The sequence below is a fragment of the Labeo rohita genome, chromosome 15 (genome assembly GCF_022985175.1).
Source record: "Labeo rohita strain BAU-BD-2019 chromosome 15, IGBB_LRoh.1.0, whole genome shotgun sequence".
Taxonomy (NCBI): domain Eukaryota; kingdom Metazoa; phylum Chordata; class Actinopteri; order Cypriniformes; family Cyprinidae; genus Labeo; species Labeo rohita.
Genome location: NC_066883.1, coordinates 21,627,954 through 21,650,608, shown reverse-complemented (window position 1 = coordinate 21,650,608; position 22,655 = coordinate 21,627,954). Strand labels below are relative to the sequence as shown.

The following is a 22,655-nucleotide window of genomic DNA, read 5'->3' as shown; positions in this document are numbered from 1 at the left end:
GATGAATTGAAAAATAGCACAGACCACTTGACAGAGAGTGAAACTCTGAAGCGCTCAGTCAGAGTGCACGGTGAGTGAAAATATATCTGTGCTAAACTTACACTCAGCCTCCAACTCACACATTAGTGAGTAAAATCGAAGAGTTTAATAGCCTATGGCTAATGTTAGATATCATGTAGTCGCCCAGAGTGAAGATTTGGTCGCATATGCCAGTGATTTACTCACATTGTTGAGGGCTGTCAATGTTTGATACTAAGGAGACTTTAATTTTCTAACTACTTTCAGTATGGTGATGGATCACCATACAAAACAAAAAAAAACAAAACAAAAAAAACAATGGGTCCAATGAGTTCAGAATGACCTGAGGGTGAGTAAATGATGACAGAATGCACATTTTCAGGTGAACTATTTCTTTAACAGAGAACTGAAAGCCAGTTCAACATAACCCCTGACTGGGAAATAAGAGAAGTGTGACTTTAAAACAAAAGAGATGGCAAAGCATGTCTGTTTTCCGCTACGTCTTCAGATAGAAGAGGAGAACAACACAGCACGAGTATGAGAGCTGCATTATCAGTTAGTGTTCGGTCTGCCAGTGTGTTCAGTAGGCCATAAATAAATACAGCGTCCCACTGCTTGTGTGCAGCTCTCAAACGTGCTTAGCTGGGCTCGGCTTGGCTCTTTGTGGAGCGAGATGCAGGACGTAGTAACTCGAGCTGCAACACAATCCTCGGACGTGTTAACAGTGTTTCCATCCGAAGCGCACCCTGTGTGCACCAACTCACGAAAAACAGACAAAACTATCCTTTTGACGGAAGTTCAAATGCGATTATCACTTTGTTCATGATGCTGACGCATTTGCTGCACAGCTCCAATGTTTTCAAGCTTGCTTAGTTCCTGCGATCCCCTGAGAAGCATATAACTTGCTAAACAATGAATGATTAATATGAAGAAAGCTTAATTAACACCCCACAGAAGTGAGCCTCGAGCTACACTTCCTGCATGACCAAAGCCGCTTACTATCAAAAAAAAAACAAAAAAATTCTGCTTGTTTGATAGCATCGTTTGATCGTGCTGTTTGATGGCACTTGGGCTTCCTCTGATAAGAGTAGGAGGTACTAAATTTAACAGTGTTAAACCACAAAACATGGGTTAACACATTATTGGCTGCAAGTTTATTAATTTTTTCCCCAAAAGGCTATTGAATAAATTAGGCTCTGAAATGATTGCAGTAGATGCCAGCAAGTACAGACAAAACTTGAAGACAGACAAAAAAAAACAAAAAAACAAAATGCAACAAAACAAGAATTTTTTATTTGCTGTGTAAAAAACCCAAAATATTTTGGCATGTTAGGTCATCATAAACTCGATTCGCTCCCCCAAGGTTAGGCGGTGCCTCCCCCGTCGACTACATACTTGTAGTCTGAAACGTTTCCTCTGTTCAATTCCATTTTTCTGCTACATCTCCAAGTTCAGAACAATTCACAGAAAGAAATATGCAAAAGGATGTTAAGACTTTAATTTGGGGAACATGAGCAACACGTCCTCACCACAACAAACGACAACTCATCTTATGACTGATCTGTGACTACAACTAAAAGGAAATTGTGTGCCGTACGAGCTGACAAATTTCAGTTACCCCACACAACTGTAAAACGCTGTAACGTGATAAACACAGTGGCAGATGCATATGTACCAAACTTCACCTATCACCCAGTGCATTTCCCTATTGCTACAAATGCCCCTTTCATGCAGACCTGTAACATGCAGATAAGATAAAAAGATAACCAAACTAACTGTAGAAGGAAACACGAGCACGGAAAAGTCACAGTCCAAATTTAGTGACCCGAAGAAAGGGTGCATGCATAATCTCAGGCAGGACAATACAATGTGATAATACAACTATTATTCAGGATCCAACAAGTGTATCCAAAATTAGTATGCTTAATTGACAACAGCTGCATGGCACACACCTAACCTCAGGCTACCTAAATTGAAAGCACATGCAATTTCACAGAGATGGATATCAGAGCACCATGCATTTCTTCATGAGGAAGCCCTGCAATGAAAGATAAATATAGAAAATATGTTGTAGAAAATTCCAACACTAAAACAGAGTTTCAGCTTTGTGAGTGTCGAACAGCAATGATGTGAGATCAAAGAATGCAGAGGGATGATGAGGCCACTGCCCTGCCTTTTAAACCTAAAAGGAGATACAATATGGAAGCCTGTTTCCAGCACTGAATAAAAAAGAAAAAAACAAAAAGGTAATTGCAACCTTTTCATCTCACAATTCAGACTTTCTCACATTTTCAAGCATACATCCCACAATTTTTTTTCTCAGAATTGTGAGATATAAACTCACAATTGTGAGTTATAAAGTCTGAATTCAAGATATAAATTCAGAATTCTGACTTTTTTCCTCAGAATTGTGGGTTTATATCTCACAACTGTGAGAATTTTTCCCTCAAAATTGGACTTTATAACTTACAATTTTAAAAGTCAGAATTGCGAGATATAAACTTGCAATTGTGGGAAAAAAAAAAAAAAAAAAAAAGTTTTTTGTAATTCTGACTTCTCACAATCGTACATTTATTTCTCGCAAATTTGAGAAAAAAGTCAGAATTGTGAGTTTATATCTCAATTCTGAGAAACAAGTCACAATTTTTAGTTTATATCTGTTTTAGTCAATTTTGACTTTACAATTCTGAAAAAAGTCAGAATTGCATGAAAAATGTCAGAAAACTTGCAACTGCAAAAAGTAAATTGTGAAATATAAACTTGCATTTGCGAGAAAAAAAGTCGGATTTGCGAGTTTATATCTTGCAATGTATTCGAAAAAAAAGTTAGAATTGTGAGTTTCTATCTCCAAACTGTGACACAATTGTGAGTTTACATCTCACAGTTCTGAGGGGAAAAAAATCTGAATCGTGTGAACTGCGAGACAAACTTGCGATTGCAAAAAAAACCTCGCATTTGCAAGAAAAAAGTCGGAATTGTTTGTTTCTTGTAATTGACTTTTCCTCGCAATTGTGAATATATATTACGCAAATCTGAGAAAAGAGTTTGTTTATATGAAGTCAGAATTGCAAGATAAAAAGTCACTATAACCTTTTTTTTCTATTCAGTGTCAGAAACAGGCTTTCATAGTATAAAGATGCATTTATAACTGCTCTGGGAAATTTTAAAAGGAAAATCCAGTCATTTCCACACATCTGAGAGTTTCTTGTAAGGGTAAAAAAAGTTCTCATATTTTGCTCATAATCAATATGTCATGTGAAATGACAAACCAGTCATAATAAAAAAGTGACTTCTGTGTTGGCGGTGTTTCATAAAGACTCTTTCTATACCTAAAAGGAGATAAGATACATTTAGAAATGCTCTGGGAAATTTTACAGGCAAAAATCAAGTCATTTCAAAACCTTTGGAAGTTTCTTGTGAGGGTGAAAATGTCAGACCTTGCTCATGTTCAACTGGTCATGTGAAATGGCCACACTGACAACAGGAAGTAGTTGGTTTATATATATATAAAAAAAAAAAGTAACTTCTGTGTGAACGGTGCTTCATACATTGCTACCCGGTATTGACAGACTACTGCAAAATTTTGCTGAAACGTCACTAATGACATTCCACAAAAGTGCGCAATACAAAAATTTCTGTTTTGATGACATTGTGCCATTTAGTTCAGCCAAGTGAGCATGACGTCAAGCGTAAACCCAAAGTTAATGCTTAAGTGTGCATCAATAAAGGATTTTAATAATAAATGTAAAGGAATTACAATCTTATTCAATGTGTTACAGAAACCATCCTAGATTACATGCATGACTTAAAGAAAATAATTTGTCATTATATTTATTCAGATACATCAACTTAAAGCAAGTTAAATGCTTTTGCATACTCAATTATGACATGCACATTCAGAAATTTGGAGATTTCTTGACAACAAAACTGGAAAATATGTAGGGTCCTATGATTTCTGCAATGCAGAAAACGCAGAATGCAGTCAGAACAATGGAATTTACTGTAAAGCGCGGAATGTCATGGAATTTGTCCAATTTGGGATGAATAAATCAGAAGTAGGTCAGTACACTTAAATAAAAACGCAATACAGACTCATGTCTGTGAATATTAAGCTGCAAAAATAGTATTTAAATATGAATCCTGCATGTACTGCATACTCTGTTTGAATGAATGGCGCAGATGCACATTTCGTTTTATATACAATGTTTACAGCCTTTGTCGCTTCAATATATGAGAGTCAATTCATGAGCATTTTACCATTTCTTTTGAAAAAAAAAACTATGGTCATATTAAATACAAACAGAATCTTAAAGGTCTTCACATCAAACCCATCAAAATAAGTTTGGTTTAACTTGAAGAAACTATGACAGACATATTACTTAATTTAATGCAAAACCCAGAATTTGGCTTAAAAACAAAAAAAACAAAAAAAAAAAAAAACAAAACAAAATGAACAGGGCCTTAAAAATGTATTTTTTTTTTAAATGTTTAATAAATTGCTGCGAAATTGTGTGTGTTTCATGATTTCAATATTTTTTTTTAATTTAACCAGAGTCTAGAACTATATTAATGCAAAACCCAGAATTTGGTACAAATAAAACAGAATTTAAGGAAAAACAAACAAACAAACAAACAAACAAAAAGTATTTCATAGGGCCTTGATTTTATTTTTAAATGTTTATTAAAATGCTGTGAAATTGTGTAAGTTTCATGATTTCAGTATATTTTTTTACTTAACCAGAGTCTAGGAATATATTATTTAAAGCAAAACCCAGAATTTGGTAAAAAAAAAAAAAGTATTTCATAGGGCCTTAAAATTTTGATTTGTATTAAATGTTTAATAAATCGCTGTGAAATTGTGCAAGTTTCATGATTTCAATATTTTTTTAACCAGAGTCAGAAAACAGAATCTAGAGAAAAAAATAAATAAATTTGGAAAAAAATAAAACAGATTTCATAGGGCCATAAATATGCCATATAGCTGTTAATCATATGACTCTTCCTGTTCAAGATTTCAAGTATGCTTTAAACATTACTTTTCATATTTCAGTTTTATGATGTGCAAACTTACTGCACATATTTATCAGTTTACCTACTGTCTGTTTGCATCAAAACATCAATTCAGTATCAATACTGTGGCAAAGAGGCTGACCCTACGTACCACTAGAGGTGGAGTGAAACGGTTTTAATAGACTGCATGAATTGGAAAGTAAAAGATCTATAACAGTCTTCGGTACTACACGGGTGAAAGTGATTCTACACAGCTTGAAATGCCACAGACTGCGAGTAAGAGGTGGCAGGCTTTGGCTAGCCTCAGCTGTGCATGTTGAGGGGCCTATAAGAAACAGGAAGGGGAAGTGAGCGTGTTAACAGGAAGAGCAGTGTCTGTGTGGTGCAAAGTATGACTAGTGTGTCAGAGTTAATCATTAAATTCTTCGCACTCAATACGAACACCTCGCCCCCTCAGTAAAGCTCCAGTGACGGAAAAGCTTCGGATAAGATTCTTGAGAATTTTGCCACTAAAGCGGCTCAAAAAGAGGCCCTGGTCATGCAAAAGCTTTCATCTGAATGCTCTTATGGCCACAAACGTCTAAATGTTCAGCTTGTGAAATAGTACACGTGATATGGAAAGGCAATATGGCCTAAGGTACGAGAAGCCGCTGTACTCCGGGAAGTGAGATTATAAGAATGACATGAATTTTATGATGTTTACAAGTCAAACTGAGGCAGTAAAGAAACTTTGTTTAGCCAACATAAATTTGTTTGTTCATGCAATGCTGATCGTCTTATTTTGCTAATAGAAAAAGTCTTGTCACAGCAACTGAAACAACAATTACTGTCGTTGAGGTAATTGATTTTTTTATGTATCAATTTTTTGTTTATTTACAAATGACAAACAGTTAATTGTCATAGCAACCTTAATGGATAACTTAGTCTAATATGTAGACAACATTGTCTTTGTCTGTAAGACGTCTTACAAGACTAATATATCCAGCAAAGAAATGTCAGTGGTTGAACATATGCTAGGCTTTGAAACTAGACACACAAACATCAAGAACGGTTGCAAACAACAAATGTTAAAGGACAAGTCCACTTCCAGAACAACAATTTACAAATAATTTACTCACCCCCCCTTGTCATCCAAGATGTTCATGTCTTTCTGTCTTCAGTCATAAAGAAATGATGGTTTTTGAGGAAAGCATTTCAGGATTTTTCTTCATATAATGGACTTCAATTATGCCCCTGATTTTGAACTTCCAAAATGCAGTTTAAATGTAGCTTCAAAAGGCTCTAAAAGATCCCAGCCGAGGAAGAAGGGTCTTATCTAGTGAAACGATCTGTCGTTTTTTCGAAAAATAAAAATTTGTATACTTTAAGAACAAAAGCTTGTGTAGCACAGGCTCTGAGATCCACGTTCACGACATCACGTCGAAAGGTCACGTGGAACCACAGACCCAGAAACAGAAAAGATTAATTCATTGTTTACCTGGGTCTTTAGTCTATGATTAGCTCACCTCACCTCTTATCTGACAAGTTTTCGGGTTTGAGTTGTTCGTTCATCACGTGACAGCTCCATAAGATGAACAAACGATTCGAAAAACCCGAAGACTCCAAACAGGTGAACCAATTCCAGTACAGAACGTAATAGGATGTTGCGCACGTGCAACTGAACGAATCACTCCCCCGAGACGACTCGTTCTTCCCGAGTCACATTAAAGATCCGTTCAAAATGATCGAAGAACGCACATCCCAGAGCCTGTGCTACACGAGCTTTTGTGCTTAAAAAGTAAACAAATTTTTATTATTCGATAAAAAGACTGATCGTTTCACTAGATAAGACCCTTCTTCCTCAGCTGAGATCATTTAGAGCCTTTTGAAGCTGCATTTAAACTACATTTTGGAAGTTCAAAATCGGGGGCGCTGTCTATTATATGAAGAAAAATCCTGAAACGTTTTCCTCAAAAACCATAATTTATTTACTACTGAAGACAGAAAGACATGAACATCTTGGATGACAAGGAGGTGAGTAAATTATTTGTAAACTGTTGCTCTGGAAGTGGAGTTCTCCTTTAAAAAGATGAGCTCTTTACATCACAGTGCAACAAATAACTAACAATAATGACAAAACATAAACAAGTTTAAGTCAGAAAACAGCAAAACAATAATCCTATTACAGTAACTGCATAATTTTTTCATTCTGCAATGCATGCTGGGAACTCACAAAGCCTTAACATTTCAACAGTATGAAATTCTTTGTCCAGACATCTGTGTTTGACTAGTTGGGACAACAAGGGTTTTTATGTTGTTTCAAGAAAGGGGGAATTTTTTTTAGTATTTTAGACTCAAAATGTTAGTAAACTCGAAAATACGCATTCGCATTTTTTACAGTGTGCAAGACTTGTGGGAATGTGTGGGACGTGTAGCTTTCTAAATGAAGTGTCCACTTTTAAATCATAGTGTAGAGTCATTCTAGTCCAGACTTAAGCTGAAACGCATCTTACATTGGTTTCTATGCTTCAGTGGGCCCATTAAATGTCATTTTCATACACAAAAATAAACGGCGTATATGATTTTCATATATGATATATTGGCTAGAAGGCTGTGCTATGAAAATGAAACAACTGTCTTGTTTTTAGCTTGCATAAAGACACTGAAAAGGCAGGAGAATGTGAAGTTGAATAACAAATGATATTAGGGTTCGATGAAGGTTACACCTGGAAACGCTACTTGTAAGGTCTTGGCTTCAGTTACGCTCTTCCTTGTGACCGGGGCTATTTGCATTACACATTCCTCACACAAGCCCAGCGAGAAGCAGAAGAACCACTGGCCTGATACGATCTTAGACCACTGGCTGATCCGCAAGCGCTTACATGCTCTACTTAATTTGCATCTTTGATATATGACTTAAGCTTCAGCTTAGCTCAACGTAACCTCTACTCAAATTCTACGAAGAGACCGGTTTCACATTATTCGAGGACTGACGAACCATGTTTCGCCGCTTCTGCTTTTGCCTCCCACACTGAATTAATATGCAAGGCATTCCAAAAACACAAATTAGCTCAGGAAACGTCTGAAGGAAGGTGGTTTGAGATCTCTGAGGTCTGCTTTCACACCTAACCCAACGTTTTCGTCAAATGGAAAATGTTGCTACCTTATTTGGTCTCTATAGATATGTACTTAACCTGCCTTTTTTGGACGTTTGCAGCTTATGAAGGCACTAAAAGTGGAAACTTGGTGCGGGAAGCTCACCTGGGTTGAGAGTTCTCCTCGAACATTCGCTCTTTGCCGTCTTTGAACAGGCTTATGGTCTGTTTGGTCTTCTTGGTCAAGTTCTCCATGAAAACGCGGAAGTACTCGTTGTCGCCCAGCGTTTCCATCTTGCCTTCGTAGCGGGACAGGATAGTGCGGAGATGCTGGTAGGTGTCTGGTAACAGGTCCAGGATGTACGGAGGACTGTTCTTCAAGGCTAACTTGGGGTTCTGGCATAATCGTACCACCTACAAAAAGCAAACCACGTTAAATATGGTATCTTTTCAAAACAGTGAGCAGCAAAAGTGAAAATGGTGGGTTTCTACAGTACTGAGCTAACAGAAACGACAGTGTATTCAATGTAAATGGCTTGGGATTTTACGCAAGTACAATGAAATTCTGTTATCAATGTTGAAAATATGACATTTTAATGAATAAAAAGCTTTATTTGTCTGTACTGCCACTTTTTTGCATCCTTGCTGACTAAAAGTAGTTCTCTATCCAAAAAAACAATTTCTTTCCAAACAAATTTTATTGATACTGAAAGGTAGTGTACACAAAAGATTGCAATTGGATAAATCTAATTTGCTTATAAACGTTTGTTTTATGCTATGACGTCGCACTTTCACGTTCAATTCACTTCATTTTCATTTGCATAGTGCTTTTTCGCAATACGTTCAAAGCAGCTTTACAGAAAAACTCATCCATGTCCAGGGATATATTTTTTTTGTTAACACAGCAGCCAACAAACTCTGTGCAAATATTTTGATACAAATATTCTGTACAATTCTCCAAAGGCGCATTAAGTTGACTATCGATCAAGAAAGGAGAACTGCAAACTAACCTCATATCCTCTGCGGGTCAACATTTTGCAAGTTTTCTCTTGCAGTTTGAGAGAAAAAAAATAAGCTACACTGACAAGGGCTTTAAAACTGTTAACCGAATCATAAATACACACACAAAACCATTTCAGGTCAAACACCAGAACATTCCAGAGAGAAGAATCTTAAAGTCCAAAAAGAATTTTGTGAACTACACATGATGACAACTATGTTTGCACAAAAGACACAGCTCTGCAATCTACAGCACTATCTGCTGTCATCTCAATTTCCACAACATTTACAGCTGGTCACCGGGAATGACATTGTGTACTTTGCAGCTATAGGAGTTTAATGCTTGAGATTAGGGTTGGCTGGCATTGCATACAATATAATTTTTTTTTCCTGTTAACTCAGCGAAAAATTTATATATGTAATAACTGTGTTAGCTTACTTTTGAATTAAACACTTTACAAATAAAACACATTCATTTAAAAATAAGAGTTTAACAGATGTGAAACTATAAAGGATTTATTCTTTTCTATTTTTAATCTATTTCTACTTTCTATAAAAGCTTCATGACAAATAAAGCCTGACATCAGTGCAAAAAATAGCCTGATGTTATGTAACACTTGTGTTAAAAAGTAAAGACTCAAAACAGGAAAACTAATCTTACGAACATATACCAGCAACTCCAACTCAAAAGGTGCAGCAAAAAAGCAATTCTGTAACATATTACAATTTAACAATAACTGTTTTCTGTTTGAATATATTTGAAAATATTATTTATTCCTGTGATACCAAAGCTGAATATTCAGAATCGTTACTCTAGTCTTCAGTGTCACATGATCCTTCAGAAATCATTCTAATAAGCTGATTTACTGCTCAAGAAACATTTATAAATATTAAAAACAGTTATGCTGCTTAATATTTTTGCGGCAACTATAATACTTTTTTTTTTTTTAGAATCTTTAATGAATAGAAAGTTCAAAACAACAGCATTTATGTAAAACAGAAATCTTTTGTTATACTATAAATGTTTTTACTGTCACTTACGATCAATTTAATGCACAATACTTGCAGTAGTAGTATTCATTTCTTTTAAAAAAATAATAAGTGGAGCAATTCCAATAGGAAATGTGACTGACAACTACTGCGTGCAACTAAGAAAAAATATTTAGGAGCACCATGTGCGACTGACCTGATAAGCACATTTGTGTTTGCGTTGAGAGGAGCTTCAAAGGTTTCTACGCGTTTTTGCAACGTTGAATAGTGCATCACAGACATATCTCATGAATCCTTTCATAAACAATATGTAGAGAGAGTGTAAATAAGAAATTCATTGTGCAGTGTAGAGAGCTTTGTTGACTATAATGAAACTTTTTGAGATTGGGATGAACTAGAATGAGTGACAACTTTTAATGATTTTTAAGGGTGTTTGCAAATGAGATATTCATTTAATGCAACAGTAAAATAAACAAGAAGTTAATATTAGGTGACTTACATTTCATAACACTATTACCTGATTTTGCTCTATTTCATCATCAAAAATAGTTTGAAACAAGTCACAACTGAACACTGCGCATCTCCATTCAAACACAGCGTTGTTTCGTTTATGAATGATTCAATATCCCATTCATGAGGACAGTCACTTGCTTTATTCCTAAATGAAACAGCCGTTCGAAATGAATCAAATGAATGAATGATTCAGTAATTAAATCAGTGACTTGCCACCACCTACTGGCAGTTTCATTTTTAAAGTATCTTTTCAGTTATTTAAATTATTTAATATTTCTATATTCAGGATATTCTATATTATATTTATAAATCTGATTGCTCTCATGCCACCTCTGAGCCTCATTAAACATATGAAAATACGCTTACAAGCCACTTTTGGGTTCTTCTGTCCCGCCTCTGGAGTACAAATTAATTTTGTTAATACTAACTTCATTTGATTGGTAACTTCTTACTCTACTTGTTCTTATTCTGTTGTTTTAATTAGACATTTTTAAAAGCTTATGAAATACAAATTTTTAAAAAATTGACATAAAAGATGACATACTTTTAATAAAGTTAAAAAATGCCATTAACAAAGGTAAAACCAAATTTCACCTGTAAATCACTTTAAGGAGTCACATATCACCTCGTAACGGGAAAGCTCATTTTTAATCAGATTTTTTGATTATTGATTAGAAGGTGCTCCTAATATTTTGACTGTGCTCCTAAATTTAAGCTAGGAGCACAAATGCTCCTAAAAAGAAAAGTAAGCATAGAACCCTGATTATAAATGTCTTTACTGTCACTTATGATCAATTTAAAGCATAATACTTGCAGTAGAAGTATTCATTTCTTTCAAAAAATAAAAATAAACAGAGCAATTCTAATAGGGTCCTCGCACCGTGGTGCTTGGGCCCTAACTAACACGAAACTTTTCAATAGTTCCATACCAATTGACTCTTCACAAAGACCTGCTCCCTTAGTTACAGTTGCTATGTCCGACAAACAATGCCAGTCTCATACTACACATGTTCTCATGCGGTGTAAAAATACATTGTGGAGCAAAGAGGAAACTGACAACGTGCTCACAGATACGACATAGCAGGTTACCTGTGGTATGAAACAAGGTCTCAGCTTTTAAATTTTGTCATTTTTTAAAGAAATTTAAACAAATACCATTTTGTGGCTCTTTAATATATTTCAGATCGCTGTAGCACCTCAGTTCAAACGGGACGTGAACTGATCGTCTGTTCATATTTACTTAAAGCATGAAATAAACATGAATGACCATCAGAACTATTTTTTCAGGTTTAAGTCTGCTGAAGTTAATCCACTCTCCTGTCCTGATTTGTCTGTCAGACAAAATGGATTCGGCGTTATGATTGGTCAGACTGCTGGTCATCTGTACAGCGAAATTTTTACTAGTTTACATTTTTACCGCAACATGTATATCATCATTCCAACCCTACTGGAGGCCACAAAGCTGTTGAAATCATCCAAGAAAAAAAAAAACATCCATTCCAGACAATAAATCATTATGATTAAGTGCATGGCCTCAAACCACTTCATTAGCCAAACAACTTAGTCTAATGGATAGACTGATGGTCCAATAGCCTTTGCTTTAATTCAGACATAGCGGCTCTCTTCTGTCTGGACTAAAGCCATGCATCATCACCTTCTGAACTATTGATTAAGACGCGGGTGGGAAATTTGAGGAAACGGGAAACTGCTCAAATGTCACCACCCCAGCAGTCTGAGCAGCGCCGTGTCGCAGACACACGTTCCAGCAATAAGAGGCCGGCGCTACGTGCAGCTGCTCCGAGTACTTGTAGCCGCTCTTATCTATTTAGTCTTCAGCACAGGACCAGCTGTGATTGGGGGGTGGGGAGAGCTGATGACATCACTTGGGGGTCTAACTTGTGCTCCAAAGCTTCAGGCTCTCATGCACCCCCAGTCCTGACAGCCAAGAGATAAGACTGTGGCGACAGGACGTCCTGAGAATTATCAGCGAACACGCATACACATTTACGTGTTCACGTGCAGACGTGTGTTCATTATGGCTTCCAGCGATAACCTGAATTTGGATAAATAATAAGTCTGCTTGGTCTCAGGCATGAGAAATGATACCAGGAAGTTGATTAAAATGTACCAATGCAATAACGCACTCAAAAATAGATTCAAAGCATAAGAACCTTATCAAAGTATGCAAATACACAATCAACAACAGCTACAATTGACCTGTGGACTAATAATTACTAAACTTTGAGGAAATTAAAGTGTAGATAATTCATGTTTGTAAATAAGGCGAACACAATAGAGGAAGAGACGGGAAAAACCCGTAGTCAAATACAGAACTTCTATATTAAAGTTTTTGACTATGCAGCGTTTTTGCATATTAAGATTCACAGGGAACAACCACAACTGAGCTATTATGTATTTGGTAAGAGGTTGAATATTTACAGAGGATTTAGAGAATATAATTAAATGGATAACATGAAAATGTTAACTTTGGATAATAAATAGCCAAGCCAAGATAGACTTAAAAGTTTAAGTCATAGAAACATTTCTTTCAGAAAAGCCTGTTTTGCAAGTGGAACTTCTCCTAATGCCACGTCTCCTGAATCACCGAACCTGACGTTCGTACTAAACAATCATTGAAAGGTTTTATAATCTAACATAAAAGTGGAAATTTACAATCTTATGTTGCAAAAACAGGGAGATTCGCTTATGAAGACAATGTGATATGTCACATGTGCACTAACCAAACTACCCAGTGTGAAACTAAACAAATAGGAAGTTGCAAAGTTTTCAAACAGCAAGCATCATCTTGCACTACCAATAATGATAATAAAAAAAACAAAGTCTTCCTTTACATGCACCTCAAAACGTACTAAATTAAACACCATATTTAGCATCGAAGTATCAACAGGATAAGTTTCAAATGAACCCCCTGTGACAGATGCACAGTTTCGCTCATGTATCAGTGTGAACATCACAGGAAGTGTGAGGTCAGTAACCACAACTTTTTTCCATGAACTGCAGCTTTAACTTTTGTATTGTGAGGCAGCAAATTCAACAAAAGAAAACCACTCCGGTAGACAGATGTTCGCATAAACGTTTTAAGTTTTAAAGTTTTACAAGACAAGCAGGTAAAAGATTAAATTCTTAGTATAGTAACTTTGTAAAGCCTAACATATGAAAAATGTTTCTTTGGAATGGAACACTTTATTGCCGAAATATATTTTTTTAATCTAAAAGAGCTCAAAGAAGTTGCATGTGTTTTATGTTTTGTACCATGTTTGATAAATTACTTTTATGGCTCATAGTATGATATAGTGAGAATATGGTTCTCAAACTTAAAGAAAATACCTCAATGTTATCTAAAGGCCTGAACTGAGGAAAAATACGAAATGTGGTGGAGTTGCTGTTATTTATATTTATCTAAATTCTGATGTATAGAAATGTAAATCAATGAAATTTTAATAATAGCACAGCGCAGAGCACTAACATAAAATGCTGAGTTGTAAAACCTTAGTCTATTAAATGTTCATCTTATAATATTAACTAAACAAAAGTTATTCTTACGTTTACGTCGTTTAAAAACAACTTTAAGGTGGACATCATTACAATTTGACAAAGTCTTTTTAGTTGAAAAAATGGAAAGTAGCAGATTGTGTGCAAAAGTTTTGATCATGTTGATCATTCAGAGGTCTTCACATATCAAAAACAGTACTGTAATACAGTTAATCAGGTGTGAAGTAAGGATTGTGTGCCTAGCAGCTACATCCATACCTAATCATAAGGCCAACCCTAATTAAACAGATCTACATTAAATCCCAAAACAACTAGTTTTTGATACAACGGCATATTTAGCTGTCAAAAGCCATGGGATTGGTACACAACAGTTTACATTCCACTTAAAAAACAGAATGCAAGTACATAAAGATAAGAAAAAAAGTTATATGACACTTCCTGTTTATTCAGAAAAAAAAGGAACAAGAGCAGTGGTTGAAAGAGCAAATCAATCCACCAACTGCCCACTATCCACGTCTACACCGAGAAAATGCAATTTAATCAAGTGACTGACCAGCAGCAAGATTTGTAATGTCACATACTGATTGCTTAACCAACTTCGATATTTCCACACTGTTCATTTGAGCATCCTGAAGGGGTCACATTTGAATTGATATGAACAGAAACCTTTCCTAGTCGTCTTACCATATAAACAATATTTACTAGTTAACGAAATGCAACAAGCTATTAAGCTAGCACGACTAGCACAGGACCCTGTACCACATTCACAAGTCCTACTAAGCAAGCTGAGGTGTACGGGTACCGCAAATGACCTACTCTCTAAAACGGACTATTCCCAGAGTGTTTGGCCGGCTGAATATAGTTTATTAGCCTGCAAACCATTCAGCTAATTGCCTTAGCAGAGCTGCCCTGCCATATTGCATTAGGACTCCTCCGTGCAGGCCATCCGGCTAAGCTAACAAGAGACCGAGGCTGCTAGCTACAGCGTCTCTGTCTCTCTGGTTGTATCTATCTTTGGTGTTTTGATTGATAGCCACTCACCTTATCCATGAATTTCCAGCATTTCTCCACCGTCTTTTTGTCCACGGCCCCGGGCTGGTGATGGGAGTGGTGGAGATGATGGTGAGGCTGAAAAGCGTCCTTCATCATGCCAATAAGCCCCCCACCTTTCTTCAGATTTCCTGCCATATTCGGACTCCGGAGTGTTCGTTTCCTAGTCAAAATATAACTGGGATCGGTTACCCCCCGGTGAGGACAGCGCCCGAGTCCGGTTCGGTTCGAGCGAGGGTCCGTCAAGGGGGGGAGAAGCGCTTTATCGATGCAAGACTCCCATTAAATCCCCCGTGCAGGAAACCACCGTTTCACGCTGTATTGTATGCGCTCGGGTAGTGCGGCGGATCCCGTTCAAAATAACGCGTAGAAATAAGTTTTGATGGGTGTCTGGACGTGGAGGAACAACTGCTTTCACATCGACACCCCGTGCGTGATGTTCCCTTTTCCTGCAGCTCTCTCTCTTTCTCTATCTGTGCGCTTCTGCAGAGCGATGTCCGATTCGTTCAACTGAATCGAATCTTTTAAATGAACCAGTTGAATCGGTTCACAAAACTGGTCGGACTGAAAAATAAATCTAGTACGTGCATACTATTGTTCTAAATGACTCACATGAGTGACACATTGAATTACAATAAACACAATCAAAACGTAAACACAATAAACCTATGAATAATCATATGACTTAGAATGCTTTATTCCTTTTTAATCGCCAGTCATATCATAAATATTAAACATTATATTCACGTGCATCAGATACAGTGTAATGCTGCGCTGACCAGATATGTGACCCTGGACCACAAAACCAGTTATAAGGGTTTTTTTTTTTTTTTAAATATGATGTATAAATCATTTATACATCATTGATGTATAGTTTGTTAGGATAGGACAAACATACATCATTTGGCTATTTAGAAAATCTCGAATCTGAGGGTGCAAAAAAATCTAAATATTGAGAAAATCGCCTGTCCAAATGAAGTTCTTAGCAATGGATATTACTAATTGATATATTTACGGTAGGAAATGTACAAAATATCTTAATGAAACATGATCTTTACTTAATATCCTAATGATTTTTGAAAAAAAAAATCTATAATTTTGATAATACAATGTATTTTTGGCTATTGCTAAAATATACCTGTGCTAGTTAAGACTGGTTTTGATCCAGGGTCACATGTAAAAATAAAAAAAAAAGGGGAAAAAAAGCGTAGAAATAAGTTTTGATGGGCTAGTTAAGACTGGTTTTGGTCCAGGGTCACACAAAAAAAATAAAATAAAATAAAACATTTTTTTATTTTTATTAAGAAACAATACGCTTTAAAGAGAGAGAGAAAAAACTAGTCAAAAGTTTTAAAGTTGATGTTTTTGAAACCACCTGTGGATGTCCTGTTAGCGAAGTGACGTACAAAAATAGTTGAATCGGTTCTCTTGAGGGGACGTGTTCGAAAGAACCGATTTGCTAAAATGAGTCGGACTTCCCATCACTACTTTTGCAACGGGAAGTTCAGGCTGAGCAAGTCAAGAGCCCCTGCGAGCAAAGCCTATGAAGGGAAAACGTTTTCACCCCCGTTTATTATAAACCCAGCACAGATCTACACGTCTTTCTCCACATGAGAGTGCAATATTAGTTCGCGAAATTATATCTTATTGAAATAAGACAAATAAACACATTAGGGAAATAAACACCGCCTTCGACCTCCCCCTCCCGTGCTTGTGCGATTGCGCTTCCTGTTCCGCCTGTAAGACCTCGCCCTCTTTCATGTCTCACATTTTCTCCGCCTCCCTCCTCCTACTATGGCGAAAAGCTTGACTAATGAATATTAAATAGGGCACGTAACCGGAGCACTAGGAAGGTTACCAAGCAACGTAAGCACGGCGTAATTAATATTCATGAGCTAAGCAAAGCACTGGGATAAGTAGCGCTTGTGTATTGTACTTTCGCCGCCCTCCGGGTTTTAGAGATTAATTATGCAGATTTTTTTTTTGTCAAATTCCAAGGATTCTGGTCTAATATGTTTTTGTAAGTTCACCGCTGTATGATGCTTGATCATGTTTAATAATTTCAGTTCATAGTCGCTTTACAAATATCCAAAAACTATACTGAAAGAAAAGTAAACACTTGTGAATGAGAGTTGCCTCTACACGTCCTCCACGTCCTATACGTCAAATGAAATCGTGAGATTCTCTTTAAAGCTTCTAAGCGATTCAGAAATATCTGAAAAGACTTTATTGTTCATAAAACAAAACGACGCGCTTAGCAACTAAACACACTTCCAAGCAACCAGCCTGTAACGTAGTGCAATGCGGATACGTAGAACAACTGTAATTGGGATTCTCGAGAGGTGATTGGCTAACGCCTCTCTCTAACCACGCCTACGCTACCAGGCGGCTCTGTATACACAATACAGACACAATGAAACTTTTGCTTCTGGAATCTTTACACCATGCCACCAAAGAAGAAAGGGAAAGGAAACAGCAAAAAGGAAAAGTCCAAAAAGAGCACACCAGAAAAAGGTGTTTTTCCATAAATTACATCATTCATTTTTATAAACACAACATAGTGTAGTATTTACAATGTTATATTTCCTTTTCTTCCTCATCTTACAGATGATGGACTTGCAGAGAAGTATCGGAGAAGTGCCTTAGACGTTGCTGTTTTAAAAGAACATCTTGGTAAGGCGAATGTAATTGTTAAATTGGCCTGTTCTAGGAGTTTAGTCTGTTTGCTGATGTTCATTTCTATTAAAACATTCAGAAAGGAACGTCTTTGCAAATCTTTTCAGCTCTGAGGACTAGTATAACGCGTCAGGCCACTGCAGTGAGAGATGACTTGAAAAGTCAAATCAGAGATCTGGAGCAGGTGCTCAGTCAGGAACGATCAGACATGAAGGACATCACTGCAGGTCTGTAAAGCATATTGCTTTATTCCAGGTTTATTTATATAATGCACCTGCATGAAACAATATGTACTTTGTAATATTAATGTTTTATGCTGTATTGTTTTGGAAATACCTGATGAAAATGAAAGTGCACGTTGCACATGTTGAAGAATGCTACATCTTTGCTTTTTCCAGATACTTAATGTGTCAAAATATTTTACTTTCACTGCCGTTCAAAAGTTTGCGATCAGTAAGATTTTAAATGTTTTTTAAAGTCTCTTATGCTTGTCAAAATTCCATTTATTTGATCAAAAATACAGAAAAAAGTAATATTATTAAATTTAAAATAGCAGTTTTCTATTTTAATAAACGTTAACATGTAATTTATTTCTGTGATGCAAAGTTGAATTTTCATCAGCCGTTATTTCAGTCTTCAGTGTCACATGATCCTTCAGAAATCATGCTAATATGCTGATTTATTTATTGTGCTGCTTCATTTTTGATGCTTTTTTCAGGATTTGATGTATAAAAAGTGAAAAAGAACAGCATTTATTTAAAATAGAAATATTTTCTAACAATATAAGTCTTTACTATCATTTTTTATCAATCTAACACATTCTTGCTGAATAAAAGTATTCATTTCTTTCAAAGAAAGAAAGAAAGAAAAAATGTACTGACCCCAAACTTTGAACAGTAGTGTATGTTTACACAAGATTTCTTGCATTTTTTAATTCATCAAAGAATCCTGAAATATCACAGGATCCAAAACAAAGGATCATGTGACACTAAAGACTGAAGTAATGATCCTGAAAATTCAGCTTTGCATCACAGTAATAAATTCTATTTTAAAGTACATTAAAATAGAAAACCACTTTTTTGAATTGCAATAATATTTCACAATATTATACATAATATTACTCTTTTTCCCCCGTATTTTAATCAGTGAACGTAGCCTTAATGAGCAGAAAATACATGAAAACAGTAATATTGTGAAATATTATTACAACTACTGTCTTAACTTTATTATAACCTACAAAGGTTTTCTATTTTAATATAATATAAAATGTCATTTCAAAAATTTCAGCAGCCATTACTGCAGTGTCACATCATCCTTCAGAAATTATTTTAATATGCTGAATAGTGTTCAACAACCATTTTTATAATTGTATTATTATCAATGTTGAAAATTCTTTTTTTTCATTAGAACAGCGCTTCTGATTAATTTAATGCATTCTTGCTGAATAAAAGTGTTAGTTTTTTCAACAATCATTCTAACATGCTGATTTATTGTTCAAGAAACATTTCATATTATTGTCAATGTTGGAAATAGTTTAATATTTAAATTTGTAAACTATTTTTTCAGGATTGTTTGCTTTTATTTGAAATGGAAATCTTTTATAGATTTTAACATAACATAACATTACAAATGTCATTATGTGACTTATGTAATGTATGTTTTATTAAAAAGTTTTAAGTATAATTGATATAATTGATTTCTAAAACAATATGTATTGTATTTTACTCTTGATTTCAGATCTCAACCGTCAGTATAAGTCTATGGAAACAGACCTGCAGGCTAAAGTGAACGGGCTTGAAGTGAGTGTAGACTTGCTTGAAACGCAGCTCGGTAAGTCCAGGCATTAACACATTCAAATTCTCGTGCTTATCATATTAAGTGTGTGTTTTAACCAAACAACATGTCATGCTCTCCAATGACATGCTGATGACAAACAAGGCCTCTGTTTGATTAGCCGAATGTCAGGTTAAATTAAAATCAGAAAGAGAGCAACGAGAGAAGACAGAAGCAGAAAAAGATGCCATCATTTCTGACCTCCAAAGCAAACTGAACAGTATGGAGAGAGAGTGTGAGAGAATCCTGCATGTAAGTCAGAGCCACGGCTCTATAAGTGAAATATCAACACTGTGTCAAAATATATATTAGATGCTAAAATGGATGACATGTTTTATCAGCATTACACAAAGCTTAGCTTAAATTGCTTGGTGACATTTTAAAGCGTGACAGAGTAATCTACCTCGACGAAATGAGCTATAATTAATGCTATAGTAAAACAAATTGAACGGACTGTTAATTAAAGTGTTAACAAATCTAATTGCCATCCAAAAGGTTATCCATTTCAGCATTTAGTATTTTAGCATAGTAGGGACCATCTGCACCTCTAAATGCTCGTGCCAGATGGCGAGACATGCCCCATTTAATAAGCTACTTTTCATCTTAAATTGAGTACGTTTTTATTAATTAGTGTCTATTGGCCTGGTACAGGGCTGTCTGGATAGTTTGCTCTCTCACCTGGCTGAGACGCGACTGCAGTGGGAAGAACAGAGTACAGTCATTCATCAGGAAGTCAAGGACACGCTCAGTGACTTTGGGATAAACCCGCATCACATATGAGAACGGCTTCAGTTGAGCGCTGTGAACAGAACAGGACCAAGATATCTGACCTTTGACATTAAAGTATGCATATATTATATATATATATATATATATATGTATATATTTATATATATATTATTTTTTTGTTTTTAAGAAATTAATACTTTTAGCTAGCAAGGATGCATTAAGTTGATCAAAAGTGACAGTAAAGAGATTTATAATGTTTCAAAATTGTTCTATTCTAAATAAATGCTGTTCTTTTGAAGTTTTTATTCCTCAAAGAATCCTGAAAAAAATATTAAAACAAGAATATTAAGCAGAACAACTGTTTTCAACACAAACGATAAGGTTTTTCTTTTCTTTCTTTTTTTTAGAGCAGCAAATCTTTCTGAAGGATCATGTGACACTGAAGTCTGGAGTAATGGCTGCTGAAAATTCAGCTTTGCCATCACAGGAATAAAATTTAAAAATACATTTAAATAGAAAAAGTCATTTTAACTTGTCACTATATTTTACAGCAAACTGTTTTACTGTATTTTGATTAAGTAAATACAGCCTTGGTGAGAATAAGAGACTTTCAACTCTCTGGATAATCTTTCTGACTAACTGAAGATATATATAGATATATTTAGTCTTCCGACGCTGGCTTGTACCGATATCAACTTGAACTGAGGTCTAAGTGTTGATCTGAAAGTTGATCTGAAAACATGGTCCTAATTATCACTTCACCATAAAAAGGTCAAGCTGACTTTAATTGAAATTAGTGACTTTTAAAATTAGTTTCAAATGGGGAAAAAAATACATGTGAAGGTCGAGGTTGTCTTGAGTTTCTAAAAAGAAAACTCAAGTCATCTGATTTTACAGTTGATTTATCCTATAAAAAGTGAACACTGTTTACATTTTGAATTATGAAACATAATGGACAGTTGGACAATTTTACCATACCTGATATTAGCGTATTTTGATGAAGCAGTTTAAACATTGTATTAATAAGCCATCTTGTGTTTGGACCTAAATTTCCATGTAAACAATTCACTCATACGGAACTGTCCTTCAAATGAATCCTAAATGAATTTCCATGATCCAAACCGTTTACATCAGACTGTGCAGTTTTTCCTGTCTACAGCAGGTGTCTCTGTTGTTCTATTTTTTTTTTTTTATCGCTCTTCCAATTTGCAAAGCGTTTTCACGTTTCAAATCCAAAATTATTTTACTAAAATAACGTAATATCCCTTTTATGATTTATTCATCTCCCTATAGAAAGTGTAGGATGTTTACCTGTTGTGTTCTACTTAGTACGAGTCCAAGAGTAATGCTCTAATGCCCCTGACAGACGCCAGCTGTTGATTTATGGATGTGAGATTCCTCAGGAGAACTGACTGTCTGGAATAAGCTCTACAAACATTATCTCAGTACAAAAAAAATCTCGATTACACAGATTCTTGTGTTTATGCGGTTACATGTTAAATAACTGACATTGTCATAATTTTTCATTCATGGAAAGTTCATGACTACAGTGACATTTTTGATGCGCAGCAGTCTGTGATAAACAATGTCTGCAAATCTGAATAAATGGAAAGCCGATGAAAGCAAACAGAGCTTTATATTTCACTTATATCTAAGTGAGACGGTTGTTCTACTTATTCAAGCACCGCCAGAGAACAAAAGGCGGCAAAATGAACATGACTTTATCTGTACCTGCACTCAGGGATGTTAACAGCACTTCCACTGTGAAACGAAAATGAGAAATAACATTACCTATGCTGTTACTTACCTTTGATAATATGTTTTAGAACATTAAAAAGAATGTAAAATCACTATACATTCAGCTGTAGGTGACAAACCAGTGATGCTAAACTAGTACTCTTCTGTCAAATATTAAATATGGCACTACCATAAGGTCATCAATCGGCCAACCCTGGTGAAAAAAACAGCATATGCTGGTAGGTATGTTTTGATGCTGGTTTAAGCTGGTCCTTTGCTGGTTCACGCTGGTCCTTGACCAGCAACATGACCAGCAAAAAGCAGCAAAGGACCAGCTTAAACCAGCTAAGGATCAGCATAAACCAGCAAAGGACCAGCTTAAACCAGCATCAAAACCTACCTAACCAGCATATGCTGTTTTTTTCACCAGGGACATTGGATGCACTGAACGTGATGCCACTGAACCAAACGAAACTCGCATATTTTGCTGATTATTTCTGCTGAAAATGATCA

At 35.7% G+C, this 22,655-nt stretch overlaps 2 protein-coding genes across 4 annotated transcripts in view; one reads left to right on the top strand and one right to left on the bottom strand.

Moving 5' to 3' along the window:
• The window catches only part of cbl (Cbl proto-oncogene, E3 ubiquitin protein ligase), a 42,425-nt gene extending 26,771 nt beyond the window's left edge, over nt 1-15,654 (bottom strand). For both annotated transcript variants that reach the window (XM_051128939.1, XM_051128940.1), the window contains exons 1-2: nt 15,159-15,654; nt 8,269-8,516 (exon numbers count right to left, since the gene is read on the bottom strand). In XM_051128939.1, the coding sequence (XP_050984896.1) occupies nt 8,269-8,516; nt 15,159-15,305 (395 nt within the window). In that variant the 5' untranslated portion in view covers nt 15,306-15,654. The remainder of the gene's footprint in view (nt 1-8,268; nt 8,517-15,158) is intronic.
• Nucleotides 13,409-22,022, top strand: ccdc153 (coiled-coil domain containing 153). 2 transcript variants are annotated; one of them, XM_051128942.1, is made up of 8 exons: nt 13,409-13,591; nt 17,553-17,681; nt 17,775-17,840; nt 17,951-18,070; nt 19,581-19,673; nt 19,798-19,928; nt 20,328-20,519; nt 20,813-22,022. In XM_051128942.1, exons 2-7 carry the CDS (start codon nt 17,612-17,614, stop codon nt 20,454-20,456), a joined length of 609 nt encoding a protein of 202 aa, XP_050984899.1. In that variant the 5' UTR covers nt 13,409-13,591; nt 17,553-17,611; the 3' UTR covers nt 20,457-20,519; nt 20,813-22,022. The 2 variants fall into 2 exon arrangements, with proteins under 2 accessions (XP_050984899.1, XP_050984898.1); XM_051128941.1 differs by having other exon boundaries at nt 13,409-13,732.
• The last annotated feature ends 633 nt before the right edge of the window (nt 22,023-22,655 follow it).

Coding starts and splice junctions, on each gene's coding strand:
- ccdc153 (XM_051128942.1), top strand. CDS start 17,612: ATGCCACCAAAGAAGAAAGGGAAAGGAAACAGCAAAAAGGAAAAGTCC. Junction 17,682..17,774: donor AAAGAGCACACCAGAAAAAG/GTGTTTTTCCAT, acceptor CTCATCTTACAG/ATGATGGACTTGCAGAGAAG. Junction 17,841..17,950: donor TGTTTTAAAAGAACATCTTG/GTAAGGCGAATG, acceptor AAATCTTTTCAG/CTCTGAGGACTAGTATAACG.